This window comes from Sus scrofa, chromosome 11, assembly GCF_054392235.1.
Source record: "Sus scrofa isolate SSC_HxYL_T2T_F1_AM1 chromosome 11, Sscrofa_HxYL_maternal_Yorkshire_Landrace_v2.0, whole genome shotgun sequence".
NCBI lineage: Eukaryota > Metazoa > Chordata > Mammalia > Artiodactyla > Suidae > Sus > Sus scrofa.
In genome coordinates, this window is record NC_139393.1 from 12,847,032 (window position 1) to 12,866,682 (window position 19,651).

At 41.9% G+C, this 19,651-nt stretch overlaps 1 protein-coding gene across 3 annotated transcripts in view; it reads right to left on the minus strand.

The window, feature by feature from the left end:
• Positions 1–651: 651 nt before the first annotated feature.
• The window catches only part of SOHLH2 (spermatogenesis and oogenesis specific basic helix-loop-helix 2), a 65,482-nt gene continuing 46,482 nt past the window's right edge, over positions 652–19,651 (minus strand). For 2 of the 3 annotated variants that reach the window (XM_084981545.1, XM_021065387.2), the window contains 5 exons: positions 7,512–7,659; positions 7,258–7,349; positions 6,492–6,613; positions 2,967–3,223; positions 652–1,558 (listed from right to left, as the gene is read on the minus strand). In XM_084981545.1, the coding sequence (XP_084837671.1) occupies positions 1,538–1,558; positions 2,967–3,223; positions 6,492–6,613; positions 7,258–7,349; positions 7,512–7,659 (640 nt within the window). In that variant the 3' untranslated portion in view covers positions 652–1,537. The remainder of the gene's footprint in view (positions 1,559–2,966; positions 3,224–6,491; positions 6,614–7,257; positions 7,350–7,511; positions 7,660–19,651) is intronic. The other variant, XM_084981544.1, reaches the window with a different exon arrangement.

Consider the following 19,651-nt stretch of genomic DNA (forward strand, 5'->3'; position numbering starts at 1 on the left):
GCGGCATAGGTTGCAGATGTCGCTCAGATCCGGTGTTGCTGTGGCTGTGGTGTAGGCCGGCAGCTGCAGCTCTGATTCGACCCATAGCCTGGGAACTTCCATATGCTGCAGGAGTGGCCCTAAAAAGAAAAAAAAAGAAAGAAAAGAATCTGGACACTTGCATGAAGTTCAGGATCATGGGAACCAGCGGTGGAAAAAAGATGGATCCGGCAGCCTCCTCTTCATGTTGAAAGCACAAAGGGGATGCTAAGAGTGAGCAGAAAGGACCCCTGGGTCACCTCTCCAGGCTGAATTCCCACAGGCTGTCTCTCGTGGTCCACGTGTGGGTTTAGGGAAATGCTGATGCAAAGAAAAAGTCCCGGGAGAAATCAAGGCCAACTGTGAACACAGAAAACACCTCAACAGGTTCTCCAACAAATGTCAACGCAGTTTCTCCTACCAAAGGCAAGGGTCAAAGGCACATTTATAATGAGCATAGCATCTTACTCGGAAACTTCCAGTTCCTTGAAAGAGTTTGTCAGAATCTACAAATTCCATCATCATGGCATCCTCAGAGAAAAATTACACAATTTGACATGAAAATCAGGCTATGCCCAAAGTAATTTTGAAACTTTTCAATCAGGTAAAATTAAACTCCCTGCATGACACTACTAAAAGAGGGAACACATATTTATTAAGCAGAACAAAAATGGGTTAACATTTTCAGAGTCAAAATTGTTTTTTTTAACAATAAACTTATACATAAGAACATTTCAGTGAAATATAAAACAAATATTTTCCTCCCTTTATCTTCATCTTTTCTAATATCTATAGGGAGATTATAAGGAGACAAAAAACAAAAAAGGACCTGCTAATCTGTAACTAAAGATCCAGAAAGAAAGATCTATTAGCTATTAAAGATCCAGAAAGAAAGACCTATTAGTTATTATTTCACTCAAGGGATGGTGAAATACAAAAACCAACACATCAATTTATTCATTGTAGTCAAGTGAGGATGTCAACACCTCTTTCAAACTAAGCTTTTTTAGTTTGAATGGTGCATAATGAAGGGAGCTCTCTAAAATGTCAAATCTAGAAAAGATATTACCTAGACGTAAGCGGCAATAATTCACAGTGATACTAAATGCCAGAATCAAGTTGCAATACCTGTACTCAGTGATGCCAGCGCATCGATGCACTTTATCAAGCCCGTGCCAATCTTCCTTAGAGGGGACTTTTTGCATAATCTGTGGAATACTTTTTAAGAACAAGTGTCTAGGTCACCTAGGCCATTTGTCCTTTTGGCGCCCTGGCTGCGGGAAATGCACGTGTGTGTGTATATACGTGTGAGGATGAGCGAACGCCGAGGCCTGCGCTTTCGCTGCCTGTCTTTCTATCTGCAGAGGCTTTTAGCACATTTATCAGAAGTCACACAATGCGAACTCTTTTGATAGTAGGTCTCTGGGTGTAGCTTTCAAGATCATCCTTTGTTCCATTCCTCCTGTATTGTCAAACGGCACCCACCAGGGGGTCTAGAGGGTGAATTTCAAACGTGCTATTAATACGCCCAAAAGTGTTGCTGCAAAGGTGAAAAAAAAAGCATGAATCGAATAATCCTGGTCCGTTCTTAACATTTTCTCTGTCCTAAAGCAATAGGACATGATTTGTAAATCATGTGAAATCTTTAGGTGAATACACCTACAGGTTTTAAAGTAGGTGTGATTTATGGCTATTAAAAGTAACAATTCTCCAACAAAAACCATATACAGTACGTGCAGGTCACACACACACACACACACACACACAAATGCTACAATCTCCCCCCTCCCCGCCCCTTGTCACCTGGCTTCCTGTTGCTGCTATACCCATGATTTCCAGCAACAGCATTATATCTGTAGACATGTCATGTTTTAAAATTTCCTTCTAATTCTTTTTAGAATATTTTTCTCATCAGCGTTTTTTTGGGAAAGTCACTATCATTCTCATTTCACAGAGGCCACGTAGAAGTAAGAGTACCGACCTCAAAGGACTGTGTCGAGGTCATTCGATTCACCACATCGAGTACACAGGGTGTCGAGCCCGTTATTTACTGAGGGCTCAAAACACCTTAACTGTTAGTAACATGCAAAGCACCGGTGATCACAAAGAAGCTGCCTGCTTCTTCCATCTGAGCAGGCCGAGCTGCTGTGAGTCTCCCTCCGGAACTGGGCAGGTCTTCCCCAAAATGAAGACTGTGATGTCTACATACGCCGAGCCTTCTGCCTGGAAGGCCTTTCCCGCCTCACCTCCCAACTTCTAACCACTCTTCTGGGCTAACTCTTTCCTTCACATCTCAGCTTAGATGCACTTCTTCCAGTGTAAGCAGGCCCCAATCTCGCCCTAATACATCTGCATTACCCTCTACACTCTGGGGTACTCGTCTTAGGCGCCCCAGGGCATGTCACACCTGCCTGCTTCCTGGGAGACTCGGCTTCATGAGGGCAGGGAGCAAGGTCTACCTTTAGATACCGCATCCTAAGTGATCAGCACAAAGCTAGAACACAGGTGCTCAGTAAATATCTCGTAGGAGGACATCTGGGATCTGAAAGCAGCCTGTTTGGTGCTGGAAGAACAGGGTTTCATACAGTGCAAGGGACGGCTGCCAGCCTAAGAGACAGAGCCGCAGCCGGCCACGGGGCCAGGGCAGGGGGAGGCTGCTGGGATGGGATGTGGCAGCTTGGACATGGAAGGGCCGCCTGGGGGGAGTCCGGGGGAGATTAAGTTCCACTGGGTCACTTCCGGCCATAGCAGCAGAGCCACACCCAGACCCCATCTCTGGACATCTCAAGAGCAGTCCTGCAGCACTGGGAACGCGAGCCTGGGCTGACTCCCCTGGTCCCAGTCCAAGAGATTTCGAACCAGAGGACCAACCACAAAGGGCAGGCCAGGGACCCCAGCCGGCTGGGATGGAAGAGCCTGATCTGACCCACAGAGCCCAGAAGACTTACCAGGCAGTTGGGATGTGCTGTGCATGTCTGGCCCAACACAGAATTGCAGTGCTGAGGAAGGAACTTGGAGACTTTGGGCACAGCTGTTGGAAAATGAACAGGAGTGTTCTGATTTGCCACGGCAGCGGCATCATAGGAAGGGATGACTTTAGAATAATATGTGACAGCATGGAAGGAATTGAGAGCAAGCGCCGTGCTGGGAACTCGAGCCTTGCACCCGTCACCCAGAGCACCCTCTGACGTGGAGCCAGACTGACCTTCAGGAACAAAGAAAGCAAATGTCCGTCAGTATCCGCGAACTGAAAACTTTGTGTCTAAAATAAATTGCCTTCTATTCCATTTCCTCACAGTGCAAACCTACGCTACTGCTACACTCAAATGCTGATGAAACACGAGGTGAACTTTCTGGTGGTGACATTTAGTGCCATCCACACCCTACAAATCAGTGTTCACATGTCATTAAAAGAGATTTTAGAGAAGCATCAGATCTGTTTGGTCCTTGCGTAGCCTTCATTGTAATAAAGCCTGTGACTGTCCCTATGAAACAAGGAAGAATGTTGGGAAGAACTCCATTCAGCCACAAATAAAGTCTGCTCATTGATTTTCTATCAGTAAAGTGGGCTATATTGTTATATAGCTATATTCTGTACAGTAACTAGAAGGCGGAAAAAAAATTTTAATATATAAAGAATGTTAATGTAATCTCAACTGTGAATACCTATTTACTTCCTTCTGAAGGTAATTAAAGTAAAATAACTCTTTTTTTTTTTTTTTTTTTTGGTCTTTTTAGGCTGAAACTGCAGCATATGGAGGTTCCCAGAGTAGGGGTCAATTCGGAGATGCAGCCGCCAGCCTACACTCCAGCCATAGCAACTCGGGATCTGAGCCGCATCTGCAACCTACACCACAGCTCACGGCAGTGCCGGATCTTTAACCCACTGAGCAAGGCTAGGGATCCAACCTGCATCCTCATAGAAGCTAGTCAGATTAATTTCCTCTGAGTCATGACGGGAACTCCCAAAGTAACACATTTTTATATCTACTTTAAAATACAAAGGTGTCTGGAATATGTGTGAAAAATTATTTCAGCAAAACTGTACAGTGAGGAGTTCCCACTGTGGCACAGCAGAAACGAATCTGACTAGAATCCAGGAGGATGCAGGTTCAATTTCTGGCCTTGCTCAGTGGGTCGGGGATCTGGTGTTGCGGTGAGCTGTGATGTAGGTCGCAGACGTGGCTTGGATCTGACGCTGTGGCTGTGGTGTAGGCTGGCAGCTGCAGCTCCAATTGGACCCCTAGCCTGGGAACCTCCATGTGCCATGAGTGCAGCCCTAAAATGCAAAAAAAAAAAAAAAAAAAAGTGTACAGAGAGTTATGGGAAAGGGCGGGTAAGGGCAGCTTAATGACGTCCACACGCTGAACGAGATCAGCACTCCTGGGGTGCAGATCAGATTCAGCACAGAAACCAGGAGACCACAGGAGGCCACTTAACTTCTCCAGCCTTCGATTTACTGGCAATGTACTGGCCGAGGTGGTGAAAGTGAAATCTGAAAGACTTATTAACTGATTTCAACTGTTCCAATCCCCTTTCAAAAAACCATTTGGCAACATGCATTGCCAACTACATGTGTGCTCACGGCCTCAAACTCATTCATCACACACTTCCAGGCAACCAGCCCAAGGAAAAGTCCAAAACAGAGGAAAATCTATACGTGGCGACATATTTCCTATCATATTATATATAGAATCACTCTCCCCACAAAACTGGAAACACTAAATGTAGCTAAGAAACCCCCCAAAAAACCTATTCTCTAAATCATTTGATAAACTACTAATACCATTAAAATGGTGATGAGGGTGGCATAATACAAAATTAAAGTATATGGGACAGAATGTTCAATAAAAAAGCCTGAGGCAAAAATCAGAGGTCCAATATGATTACAGCTATATTATTACCACAGAAAACTATGTATAGAAAAAGACTTGAAGGAAATACAGTAAAAATGAGGACAGCTATTATTTTAATTGGGTTTTAGCACAAGACAAATACTGCTTTTCAAATGGAAAAATGTATATAAAAAAATAAAATTAAAATGGGGGTTTTGGCTCAATGACCTTCAGCCTCTCTACTCTGAACCTGCCTTAAGACTATGGCCCCCGTGTATTTGTTTCTTCCCAACAACAGCAGTCACTGGGTCACCCAGTCACTCTGGGTGATGCAAAACCAAGACACCCTGGGCACAAAAAGGCCTAAACTCACAACCCCGCAGACAAGAGTCTGTAGGATACAATAGTGAGAATGCGGAATTAAGTACCGTGCAGAAAGAAGTAACCCTGACAGGAGTTCCCATTGTGGCGCAGTGGTTAACGAATCCGACTAGGAACCATGAGGTTGGGGGTTTGGTCCCTGCCCTTGCTCAGTGGGTTAAGGATTCAGCATAGCCATGAGCTGTGGTGCGGGTCGCAGACACAGCTTGGATCCTGTGTTGGTGTGGGCGTGGGCGGTGGCTACAGCTCCGATTAGAACTCTAGCCTGGGAACTCCATGTGCTAAGGGAGCAGCCCTAGAAAAGGCAAAAAGACCAAAAAAAAAAAAAAAAAAAAAAAAAAGTAACACTGACAAGCTTGTGCCTGTGGCCTGATCTCTGATTTAATCTGGGCTGATTTAATCATTCTTTGTGACATTCAGCCACAGCTACTTTAAGTAGATTAACCATGGCTCCTGGCTACTTTTTATCTATTCTCCTCCCCTCTCCCTTAAGTCAGGGGAAAAGTCTGAATTGACTAATAAACACCCTGAGGCTGATTTGATGACCTGAAGGAAGAAGGTAATGTCCTACTTGGGGCCCCTTTCTCTTTTGACTTTAGACACCAACCCCAGAGATCGTGTTTGTTCCATGGTTTCTACTAGGTCCCCATAACACGCAGGGTACCTCGACAGCTTCAGATGACACAGGAATCACGATGGTTGGCATTTTATAGCAGTAAAGTCTTTTTTTAATTAAAGTACGTATATTGGTTTTTTGGACATAATGCTACCGCACACTTAATGGGCTATGGTACGTATAACATAACTTTTACATTCACTGGGAAACCAAAAAATGTGTATGACTTGCTTTACTGTGCTATTTGCCTTGCTGCAGTGGTCCGGAGCAGAACTCACATCTCTGAGATGTGCCTGTTCGTTGTTAGTACTGAATTAATATGAATACGTCCCTTCCCTCTAGATGCTTTTCACGTAACACACAACGTCACCCGTGTGCCATCATCTGTCAGGAAGATGAGTTTTCTGGTAATGATAGTCGATTTTGAGCCCCGTTTCTGAGATCACACCATTTAAATGCAGGTGGGCAGCTGTGTACTTCCCGTAGACAGCCCCAGAGGACCCAGGTGCCATCTCCCATCTAGTCTCCCTCCCCTGGTTAGAGCAGTGACTGCACAGGAGCCGGCGAGGCAGGGTGAGCAGGACAGGCCCCGGGCGCAGGCACACATCCGCCGCACACATGTGGCGGCAGCCAGAGCTCACCTCTCACGGCTTCATCCGAGCAGCCCCCGGAGGCAGGGACAGAGTACACGTTCAAGCACTTATTAGCCAGGAACCTGATGCCTCTCGTAGGTGAGTAGGTGCTTGTCAACACGCTGCTTTCCCTTAAAAGGACAGAAAACATTCTTCAGGCATTTCTCAAGGAAGACCACAGGAACACTGCTGAGCTGAACTGCTCTTCCGTCATTCAAGTTCTGAAAAGCACAGACAGAGCCTACACTCTGGATTATATATAAGAACAAGCTGCAGAACAGGACTCATGATGGTTCTTGAGAATGTGGACGAATGATTTACTTTGCCTTTAGGGTCTTTCTTGGTTTAACACATTCTAATAAATTTGAATGAGGAAGCATTCATTTAACACATCACCTTTTATATCAGCAATTGCTTTAAGGGCTCCCAACGGACAGGGGCTGGACCGCTCCAGGGCCCATGACCTCAGTGAATACTAGGTCCATCGGCCTGGGCCCTGGGTGCGCGGCCACAGTCACAACAGGCCCTTGCAAAGCCCCTTTTTAAGATCCTCAGAAACACCAGAAGAAGGAAGAGAGTCAAATGGTCAAAGGAGCACAGGCCTGAGACTATTACATATTTTATCACTGCAATTAAATGATACACATCAGCAATGGGAAAAGGTCACTGCTTCTTATGAAATTAATGGGTGATTTCAGCGCCAGTCGCGTTTTCAGCATTAGCATCAGAGGAAAATAACAAGCTGACTTCAGATTCACAAGGGCCCTTGTCATACCTCTGTGCCCTGATGGTGCCTGGGATGGACAGCTGGATGGGCATTTGCTGTTTCTTACAAAACCTCCCATTGCTCTGAAGCGCTTCTGTTATCTGAGAGAGAGAGAGAGAGAGAGCGCACTACTTAGATTGTGTGAGATGTTTTTTCACATATACAAACATATATTTTCAACTGTAAAAACCGGAAAGAAACAAAACTGTAGCATTCGAGCGCCGTCTATGAGGATAAAGCTCAAGGGCCCGACGGTTGACTACCTGGCTCAGGACGGCGGGAGGGATCTTCTCGCGGACGAACTTCACGTAATCAACCGTCGCTTCGAGAACCGAGGCCGCGTCATTCTTTCTCCCCTTGACGTAGGGCAGCAGGGCGCGCAGCTGCTCACAGCAATACTTGATCCGTTCTCTGAGCGAAGAATCATAACAAATAAGGAGCAGTTGGTCTGTTTTCTTCCTTGCGCACGAGGACAAACAATCCTTCCTCCTGGGTTTGACCATAAAGGAACTGCCCCTCCCTTCCCGGCCCCCATTTCAGAGGAAGGCCGAGGCCCTGGAATCACAGCTTCCTGGCAATCACGCTGCTGCCAAGGGTCTTGCCGACGGTGGCCCGGCTCACCGGCCCGGCAAGTGTGCAGGTTACCCAGACCCGGAGCAGCCCCGCAGCCAGGGAGAGACTCAGACGCTGTTTACAGAAGTCCTTCTGTGATGCACCTAGAGACTCAGGATGCGCCTGTCACTGTGACCTGCACCACGTCCAGCAACACACCCATTAGCATCTTGTGATACACGGGCTCTACCTGTGACTCCACATTCTGAGCCAGAGGAAAATCAGAAGCTCGCTTCCTTTGCATGAGACAGAACAAATAAACCAATATGCAAATGAGAACATCACCATCCAGGTTCGTATCCCTCGGTTCTGAAGGGAAATGCGCAGGGAACGAAAGCCTAAACTGCTCCAAGCCCCGAGGACCTTCCTTATCCACGTGTCCGCTTGATAAACGCTGTGAGATACCTGCTTTTCACCCAGCACTGCCTTGACAGTCAAGGGGCGGCTCTGCCAATTACTAACGGGACCTTCGGCAAGTTACTCGACCTCTGAACCTTAGAGTGACAAAAATAAATGGACTTTAAAAACCTACTTTAACATATAGCCAGAGAATAACTCAAATATTCCAGATCAGTGGGTGGTATTTTAATTGGACTTTGAGATGCTCTGGGGGTTCTGTGGAAACGTCTCAGGGATCATTCTGTAGAAGGGATGCAAGAGTCAATAATTTGACATGTGTATGAGGGGCTTTGAAACTTCATACACCCTCTGCCATGGTATTCTCACTCACGAGGATCTCAAACACAGCACAAACTTTCTGTAAAATGATAGCCATGATAGCAGTCTATCAGTAAAATATGAAAAATAATCGAAACACACAAAATAAGTGGATGCTTAATTGAACTCTAGCATAATAGTTCAGCAGAATGTTACCTGGCAGTGGAAATGAACTGTTATAAAGCTTACTGGGAAAAAGTAGGATATTTCTACAGGATACAACTATAAGACAACATATAAAATATGATGACAAGTATTTAGACGAAACTAAGGCAAAAAAAAAAAAAAGACTGAATGTAAAAATGCCCAGTAATCACTATTTTTGCATGGTTGGACTATAGAAAGTATTATTTTGTCCTTTTACTTTCTACATTTTCCAAATATCTTTGTGGGGCATATATTAATTTCACGACAAATCCTATTAAACATTTTTCTAACTTTCATTAGGAGAATCTTTAAACATATAGGAAGACTGACAGCATTAAGAATTCTTAAACCTTGGAGTTCCCGTTGGGGTGCAGCGGAAATGAATCAGACTAGGAACCATGAGGTCGCGGGTTCGATCCCTCGCCTTGCTCAGTGGGTTAAGAACCCGGCATTGCCGTGAGCTGTGGTGTAGGTCGCAGACGTGGCTCTGATCCCATGTTGCTGTGGCTGTGGTGTAGGCCGACAGCAACAGTTCCAATTAGACCCCTACCCTGGGAACCCCCATATGCCGCAGGTGCAGCCCTAAAAAGACAAAAAGACAAACAAACAAACAAACCCAAAGAATTCTTAAACCTTAAAAGTTGAAAGAATTAAGAATTTGTGCAGGGAACACGACGTGGGTCTATAATAAGCATTCCCTGTCCTTGCTTTGTCACATATGAATCAACCTATAGCCACACTGTCAATCCACTGAAGTATTTCAAAGTGCGTTGCTGACTTCAGTATATTAACTCCCTAAAGATAACAGCATTAGTTATGGCTCAAATTATTTTATTTTTAGGTGAAAGTTAGAAAGAATCAAATGTGCAAATCTAAGGGTACCACTTTTTGAGTTCTGACAAATGCACAAAAGCATGTTGTGTATTTGTCAACATTCTCACAACCCCAGAAAGTTTCTTATCTTCCGTCTTGGTCAATCTCATCCTCCGTAAGAGGCAACCACCTTCCTGATAGTTTTCCATCTCCCACTGCTTTTGCCCCACCTGAACTTGACAGGAATCACATCTTACATGTGCCCTTTTAGGGAAGGTGTCTTCCAACTGCATTCTGTTTTTGAGATGTATCCATGGGGCTTATGTAAGTTATTTGTTCCTTTTTTATTAATAGTATTCTGAAGTATAAATATCCACAGCGTATTTATCCATTCTTTCACTGATTAGCAGATTGGCTGTTTCCAATTTTTGGTCATTATGAACAAAACTGCTAGACCTTGTGTATATCTTTTTGTGAATGCATGTGTTTATTTCTCTGAGGTAAATACCTAGGAATATAATTGTAATGGCTTGTTTTAAAAAATTTAGAAGGAACTGGCAGAACTTTCCCCAAAATAGCATCATTTTACACTCCAACCACTGACTTATGAGAATTCTTGTTGTTCCAAATGTTTGATGACATTTAATATTGTCAGTTTCAATGTTAAGACGTTGGCCTTTCTTTTTTCTTTTTTTTTCCCCGCCGTTTCTAGGGCCGCTCCTGCGGCATTTGGAGGTTCCCAGGCTAGGGGTTCAATCGGAGCTGTAGCCACTGGCCTACGCCAGAGCCACAGCAACGTGGGATCTGAGCCATGTCTGCAACCTACACCACAGCTCACGGCAACACTGGATCCTTAACCCACTGAGCAAGGGCAGGGACCGAACCCTCAACCTCATGGTTCCTAGTTGGATTCGTTAACCACTGTGCCACGACAGGAACTCCATGACGTTGGCCTTTCTGAGGTGGATGTGGTGGTGTCTCATGCTTTAATTTGCATTTCTATGATAAGTTATGTTGAGCACTTGTTCTGCTGCTTACTGGGTACTTGTATATCTTCCTTTGTGAGGTGTCTGTTCAAGGACTTTACCTACATTTTAACTGCACTTTATTAGTGTTGAACTTTAGGAGTTGTTTAGGCATCCTTAATGCCAGTATTTTGTCAGTATGTTTCTTTTGCAGGTACTTTCTCCCAGTCTGTATTTTGCCTGTTTTTCTTCTGCTTAGTCATGTCTTATGTAAACAAAAGTTGCAAATTTTGATGAGTCTAATTCACCTACTCCTTTTATGGTTAGCGCTTTCTGTGGCCTAAGGAATAGCTGCCTACTTCATTCAGCTTGTGAAAACTGTTTCTTCTAGAACTGCAGTGTTCAGTGCAGTAGCCACTGGCCATGAGTTTATTGAAATAAACTTCATTAAAAATTAAATAAAAATTTAAACTTATTTCCTAACTTGCAACAGTCATGTTTCAAACACTCAATATATGACTAGCAGCTACCTTACCGCATGATGAGATACAGGCCATTTCTAACAGTGCTGCAAGTTAGACTGAATCATCCTTTCCTAGAAGCTTTAGAGTATAGCCCTGTCTATGCTCCACACTGAATTATTTTTTATATGGTATGAGTAAGGGGTCAAAGTTTCATGCTTTTTTTTCTATATGGATATCCAGTTATTCCAGCACCATTTACAGAACACATTTTTTTTTTTTTGCCCAAGTTGTTTGCTCTGGTGATTTGTTGAAAATTAAGTGACCATACTATGTGTGTCCAGTACTGGGCTACCATGTTCTATCACCTATTGCTCAACCTCCCTGTTAGTAATTCACTGATTATTGTAGCTGTGTACTAAGTTCTAAAGTCAGACAGTGTAAGTCCCCAACTTTGTTGTACTTTTTCCAAGTCTGCTTTATTCTAAATCCTTTTTGGAGTTCCCGTAGTGACTCAGTGGAAATGAATCTGACTAGTATCCATGAGGATGCAGGTTTGATTCCTGGCCTCGCTCAGCGGGTTAAGGATCAGGCATTGCCATGAGCTGTGGTGTAGGTTGCAGATGCGGCTCGGATTTGGTGTGACTGTGGCGTAGGCCAGCAGCTACAGCTCTGATTCGACCCTTAGCCTGGGAACTTCCATATGCTGTGGGTGAGGCCCTAAAAAAAAAAAAAATACTTTTATATTCTCAGTCCTTTCCAGTTTTCAATTAGACTGTCATTTTTTACAAAAAAAAAAAAAAAAGCCTATAAAGTATTATTATTTAAATTTGAATAAAGTTATCTTTCAATTTAGTAAGAACTGACATCTTAACAGTTTCAATCTTTCAATTCATAATTGTGACATAATGCATGATTTAGGTTTTCTTTAGTTTATCACAGTAATATTTTGAGTGACCACTATATAGACATTTTGTATCTTTTTACATTTTTGTCCCTAAGTATTCTAAGTTTTTTTCACTGTTAATATAATTATTTTCAAATTTTCATTTTCTAATTGTTTGCTGCTAATATAGAAAAATACAAGTGACATTTGTATATTAGCTTTATATCCTGCAACTTTGCTATATTCACCTTTTGGTTCTAGGATTTATTTTGTAGGTATCCTAGAACTTTATACATAAACAATCATGCCATCTATAAATAAAAGTTGTACTTTTTCTTTCTAAATTGTATGTTTTTTATCTCTTCTTCTTTACATAATTGCAATGGCTAGGACAGCTTTTCAATGATGAATACAAGTGGTAAAACAGGCACCCTGACTTTGTTTCACATAGTTTTTAGGAACAAATGGTCAAAATCTCACCATTCAGTAGAGTGTTAGCTATAGGTTTTCATAACTGCCCCTTACTCAATTTAGGAGGCCCTTTTCTATACCTATTCTGCTGAAAGATTGTTTTGTTTGTTTTTTAAGGATCAACTGCATGTTGTGAAATAATATTCAGAATCTGTTCATCTGTGCTTTTTTCTCTTTTATTCTATTTAATGTAGTGAATCATATTTATTGATTGATTTTTTTTTTTTTTTTTTTTTTTTTGCTTTTTAGGGCCACACCTGGGGCAAATGGAGGTTTCCAGGCGAGGGGTTGAATCGGAGCTACAGCTGCTGGCCTACACCACAGTCACAGCAATGCAGGATCTGAGCCAATACAGGATCTGAGCCGCATCTACAACCTACACCACAGCTCCCGGCAACACCGGATCCTTAGTCAACTGAGTGAGGCCAGGGATCGAACCTGCAACCTCATGTTCCTAGTAGGATTCCTTTCTGCTGCACCACAACAGGAACTCCCATACTGATTGATTTTTGAATGCTGCATCAGCTTTCTAGGATAATCCTGGTGTGGTCATGATATATTAGAGCTTTATTATTTACTTGATTTGATTTGTTAATTTTTTTTTTTTGTCTTTTGTCTTTTTAGGGTTGCATCTGTGGCATATGGAGGTTCTAAGGCTAGTGGTTTAATTGGAGCTGTAGCTGCTGGCCACAGCCACAGCAATGCAAGATCTGAGCCGCATCTGCAAACCTACACCACAGCTCAGAGCATCGCTGGATCCCTAACCCACTGAGCAAGGCCAGGCATCAAACCCAAAACCTCATGGTTCCTAGTCGGATTCGTTAACCACTGCGCCACGACGGGAACTCTGCATTTCACAAATTTTTAAATGCTCTATTTTCATAATCATTCAATTTGCAATATTTTCTAATTTTTCTTGTGATTTTTTTTTACCAATGGATTATTTAGAAGTATGTTTTTAAATTCCCAGATAGTTGAGGTTTTCCTTTAATTGAGTTCTTATGGATTTGAAATTTAATTGTAGACAGGAAACACACTCCTTGTGAATTCAACTCTTTTTGTACTGCATCCCCCAGCATACAGTTTATGGAAGTGAATGTACCACATGACTCTGAAGAGCCTAGATAGCCTGCCACGGTGGCGGGTAGAGTGTTCTGTAGATGTCTGAGTCAAGGTGACCAATACTGGTCACAGCTTCTACGGTCTACTGACGTCGTGAGTCCAGCTGCTGTATCGATTGTGAAGAGAGGGATGTGAAATCTCTAACAATGCTTGTCAGAATCTGTCCCTTTAATTCTGTGAATCTGTACCTCAAATACGTAGTCATGGACTATTCGTGACTGTCACATCATTCTGATAAGCTGACACTTTCATCATTATGAATTGCGCTCTTTACCTCGAGCCATACTGTTTGTCTTAAAGTCTATTTATTTATTTAATCTCATTTTTGTCTTTTTAGGGCTGCACCCCCGCATATGGAGATTCACAGGCTGGGGGTCGAATCGGAGCTTCAGTCACTAGCCTACTCGAGAGCCACAGCAACGAGGGATCAGAGCCGTGTCTGCGACCCACACCACAGCTCATGGCAATGCCGGATCCTTAACCCACTGAGCAAGGCCAGGGATCGAACCCGTATCCTCATGGATGCTAGTTGGGTTCACTGAGCCACAATAGGAGCTCCTTAAAGTCTGTTTAGTAGTAACATAGCCAGTGTAGTCATCTTATATGTACTGTTTCATGGTATACACCTTTCTACTAATTTACCTTACTGTGTCTATTTACAGTTGGTTTCTTACAGACACCAGACAGAGGGTATTGTTTTTTTGTCATTACCCATTCTGATAATATCTTTCTGTAAGCTGGATAAAGATACACCATTTTACTATGTTTTCCTGTAGTCTCTTTGGCTTGTTTTTCTATTCTTCCTTTCTTGACTTCTTTGTGAATAAATTTTTAAATCCAATTTTAATGTGTCTATTGGCTTCATAGCTATGCCTTTTGTAACATCTCTGTAGAGCTGCTCTATGTATATGTATAAACATACATATGTATTATGTATACATATTATAATATATATGTACCCATAACTGCTCAATATGCATCTTCAACTAGTCTATTTGCACTTAATTTTTTTTATTTATTTTTTTATTTTTTTGTCATTTTGCTATTTCTTGGGCTGCTCCCGTGGTATATGGAGGTTCCCAGGCTAGGGGTCGAATCGGAGCTGTACCCGCCAGCCTACGCCTGAGCCACAGCAACGCGGGATCCGAGCCGCGTCTGCAACCTACACCACAGCTCACGGCAATGCCAGATTGTTAACCCACTGAGCAAGGGCAGGGACTGAACTCGCAACCTCATCGTTCCTCATTAGTCGGAATCGTTAACCACTGCGCCACGATGGGAACTCCTGCAGTTAATCTTTTATGACATCACATAAAACATATTAACGCCGCAATCACATAAGTACATTTTTCTCACTCATTCTTCATGCCGCAGTTGTCATATGTACTACATTTACATGTATGCTACAAATCACAATTTCATAGCACAATGCTATAATTTTTATGTATAAACAGTCTGTATTATTTTAAATAAATGAAGAGGTAAAATATTTGTTTTCTAGTATTTACTCACCTTATCTACACTTCTGATGTTATTTCGTCCTTCCTGGAGACCCGAGTTTCCACTTGTTATCATTTCCCTCCAGCTAAAGAATTTCTTCTAGGGAGTTCCCATTGTGGCTGAGCAGGTTAAGAACCTGACTAATATCCACAAGGACCCAGGTTTGATCCCTGGCCTCTCTCAGTGGGTTAAGGATCCGGCATGGCCATGAGCTGTGGTGTAGGTCACGGACATAGCTCAGATCTCACGTTGCTGTGGCTGTGGTGCAGGCCAGCAGCTACAGCTCTGATTCAACCCCTAGCATGGGAATTTCACATGTTGTAGGCATGACCCTAAATTTCTTCTAGACTGCTTATCCTGCAGGTCTGCTGTGGTCAAAATCTCTAAAAGTGGCTTCCTTTCACTATTTGCTGCTGGGAAATAATACCTAATAGAATATGATTTATACAAAAAAGTGAAGAATGTCAGACATGACAAATATGGTGGCATACATAAGAGACTAACTTTCCAATTTATTAACATTTTAAATACCAAAAGTATGCATTTCTTTGACAGACTTGGAATGGTATGTCTGCTGCTAAGGTTTTTGCTACAGATGCAAGAGCAAAGAGTTCTTGTACTTTCCACCTGTCTGATGATAGCAATCACGGATGGGAGAACACAAGAGAAAAGCATGGTAATACAGAGAAAACATGGAGAGAGAATTTTTACAACCTAAAAGTAGCTTTGTAAATAGCAAAGGGCCTGTTTTTCTAAATAAATAAAAACAAAAAACAAAACAAAACAACACCCTTAAAATTTGAGTTAAAGAAAGCCCACCGGGAGTTCCTGTCACGGGTCAGTGGTTAATGAACCTTGAGCTACGGTATAGGTCACAGATGTGGCTCAGATACCGCGTTGCTGTGGCATAGGCCGGCAGCTACAGCTCTGATTCACTCCTAGCCTGGGAACTTCCACGTGCTGTGGGTGTGGCCCTAAAAAGACAAAAGACAGAAAAACAAACAAAAAAAGTAGTTACAGATATTTTAATCTGATATTTTCACCTAGTTTTAGACTAGAATTACTTATCATTTCTCTAATAAAGATAAAGGTCTATCCTCTCCTTGAATCTCTGACAGCCTGTACCTGCTTTAACCAAATGCTATCTGGAGAAGAATCCACAACAGTTCTGGGAACAGTGTTTAAGAAGACATAGCTTGTTAATCCCAAACTCCAAATTTATCTCCACACACCTGTCCCCCCGACTCCACTGCTATCCCCTTTGGTAACCACGAGTTTATTTTCTATGCCTGTGAGCCTATTTTTGATTTGCAATTAAGCTCATTTGTATCATTTTTTAGATTCCACATAAAAATGATACCATACGGTATTTGTCTTTCTCTGTCTGGTCTACCTCACTTCATATGAGAATCTCTAGTTGCATCCATGTTGCTGCAAGTAGAATTATTTTCTTCTTTTTTATGGCCAAGTAGCACTGTGTGTACACATACACACACACACACACACACACACATCTTTATCCGTTCATTGTCGATGGACATTTAGGTTGCTTCCATGCCTCGGCTATTGTGAATAGTGCTGCAATGTACATTGGGTTCATGAATCTTTTCAAATTAGAGTCCTCTCTGTATATAAGCCCAGGATTAGTGTTGCAGGATCATGTAGTAACTCCATTTTTAGTTGTTTTAAGGAATCTATCCATACTGTTCTGCATCAGCTTACACTTCTAAGAACAGTGTACGAAGGTCCCTTTTTCTCTACACACGCGCCAGCATTTATTATTTGTAGATTTTTTTAATGACAGCCATTCCTCATTGTAGTTTGACTCGCACTGAGTATTTTTTCTTGTGCCTTTTGGCCATCTGAATGTCTTCTTTGGAGAAATGTCTATTTAGATTATTGGTCTCTTTTTTGATTGGGTTGGTTGACTGTTTGATATATTAAGCTATATGAGCTGTTTGAGTATTTTGGAAATTAATCCCTTGTAGGTAGCATCATTTGCAAATATTTTTTCAGTCCATAGGTTGTCTTTTCATTTTGTTTATGGTTTTGTTTACAGTATCTTTTGCTGTTCAAAAGCTTTTAGGTTTAATTATATACCATTTGTTTACTTTTCAAAAAATTTCTTCTACTCTAAGAGATGGATCCAAAAAAGTACTGGTGTGGTTTATGTCAGAGAGCATTCTGCCTACCTTTTCCTACAGGAGTTTTATGGTATCCAGTCTTACATTTAGGCCTTTAATCCATTAATCCATTCTGAATTTATTTTTGCATATGATGTTGGAAAATCTTCTAATTTCATTCTTTTACACGGCGCTGTCGAGTTTTCCCAGCACCACTTACTGAAGAGATTGTCGTTTCTCTATTGCATATTCTTGCCTCCTTTGTCTTAGATTAATTGACTACAGGTGTGTGGGATTATTTCTGGGCTTTCTATCCTGTTCCATTGATCTATATGCCTGTTTTTGTGCCAGTACCATACTTCTTTTTTGGTCTTTTTTTAGGGCTACACCTGTGGCATATGAAAGTTCCCTGGCTAGGGGTAGAATGAGAGCTATAGCGACCAAACTACACCACAGCTGCAGCAACGCCAGATCCGGACTGCATGTGTGACCTACTCCACAGCTCATGGCAATACTGGAACCTTAAGCCACTGAGAGAGACCAGGGATCAAACCCATGTCCTCATGGATACTAGTTGGGTTCATTACTGCTGAGCCATGACAGGAACTCCATGTATCATACTGTTTTGATTTCTGTAGCTATAAACACACTACTATGTATAAAATAGATAAACAACCCAGACCTAGTGTATAGCACGGTATTCAATATCTTTTAAAAACCTATAATGGAAAAGAATCTGAAAGGAATAGTAGATAGACAGACATAGAACTCAATCACTTTGCTATATACCTGAAACTAACACAACATTGTAATGTAACAACACTTTGATTTTAAAAAATGGTTTGAAAGAAGAAGACATGGCTTAGACGCTGGTCTCATGAAAACCTAAGTGGTCTTATAAGACGTCTGTCTAGCTTGCTGAAGAGACCGTGTAGAGAGGTGGAGACCAAAGGGAAGGAGAGTAGCCCATAGAGCACAACCTTCCACTGTCTCCACCAAGAGACCATCTGAATGCAAGACGCTACACTGGGCCCTCCAGACAGGCCCTTTGCCAGCTGAACATCATGGAGAAGCCACCGTAAAGGCCACATGGAGAAGAATTACAGAGTCAATTATTGAGGACCCATAAAATTATGAGATGTGATAGATAGGTTCTTATTGTAAGCCACTAAATTTTGGAATAATGTGTTACATAGCAATAGATAACTGAAACAAGAGCTCACTGTTTAAAGCAGAAATAGCAACAATGGGAGTTCCTATTGTGGCGCAGTGGTTAACGAATCTGACTAGGAACCATGAGGTTGCGGGGTCGGTCCCTGCCCTTGCTCAGTGGGTTAATGATCCGGCGTTGCGGTGAGCTGTGGTGTAGGTTGCAGACTCGGCTCAGATCCCGCATTGCTGTGGCTCTGGTGTAGGCCGGGGGCTACAGCTCCGATTTGACCCCTAGCCTGGGAACCTCCATATGCCACAGGAGCGGCCCGAGAAATAGCAAAAAAAAGACAAAAAAAAAAAAAAAAAAGGAAAAGAAAAGAAATACTAACAATGTGGGAATGATAATGTGAAAGTAAAATGACAGCACTAACAAAAAATAGGAGAGGCTAAGTAGAAATACACAGTTGTTTGTTAAGCAGCATAACAGCAATGTGAGGTAGGCTATAATAAGTTACAACCCAAGAGCAACCACCTTCAAAAAGTTTCAGCTGAAAAGCCAATAGAGGAGATGAAAAGGAGTGTTAAAACATACTTGATCAGTCCAAAAGAAGGCAGGCAACAAAGGAAAAAACAAGGAAAAGAAAGTTGTGGCCTAAAAATCCAGCTTGACAGTAATTATATTATATGATATGTAAATACACTAAGCACTCTAAATGAAGAGATTGTCAGAATAGAAAAATAAAAAGATTCAACTACGTGCTGTTTATAAGAGGTAATCTTTAGATATAAAGACGTATGTAGATTACAAGAAAACCATGCAAACATTAATCACAAGAAAGCTATATGAGTAGCAAACCAGATTTTAAGACAAGAAGTATTAGTATTGATAAATGGTCACTTCATAAAGAAAAAACACTTAACAACAAGTTTTGAAATACAAGAAGCCAACACTGAAAGGAATAAAGTGCAAAACAGACCAATCTATAATCATCACTGAAGAGTTTCACCATCCAAAAAACCAGTAAGGATACAGAATATAGGAAAAACACTGCCAATCAACTCTACCCAATTAATATTTATAGAACACTATACCCCTAAACAGCAGAACTGACATTCTTTTCTAGTACACACGGACTACTCATCAAGGGAGACCATACTTTGGGTCACAAAACAGAAAATATCAGAGGACAGAAAGCTCACAGAGTTCTCAGATGACAGCTATAATTAAATTATAAGTCACCATAATTAAATTAAATTACTGGAAAATCTCCAAACATTTGGAAATGAAGCCATACATTTCTAAATAATCATTGGTCGAAGAAAAAAAAATCACAATGAACTGTTAGAAAAATTTATAGCTTTAAATGCTTATATTAGAAAAAGGGAGGAATCCCTTGTGACACCGCAGGTTAAATCTCCAACACAGTTACTGCA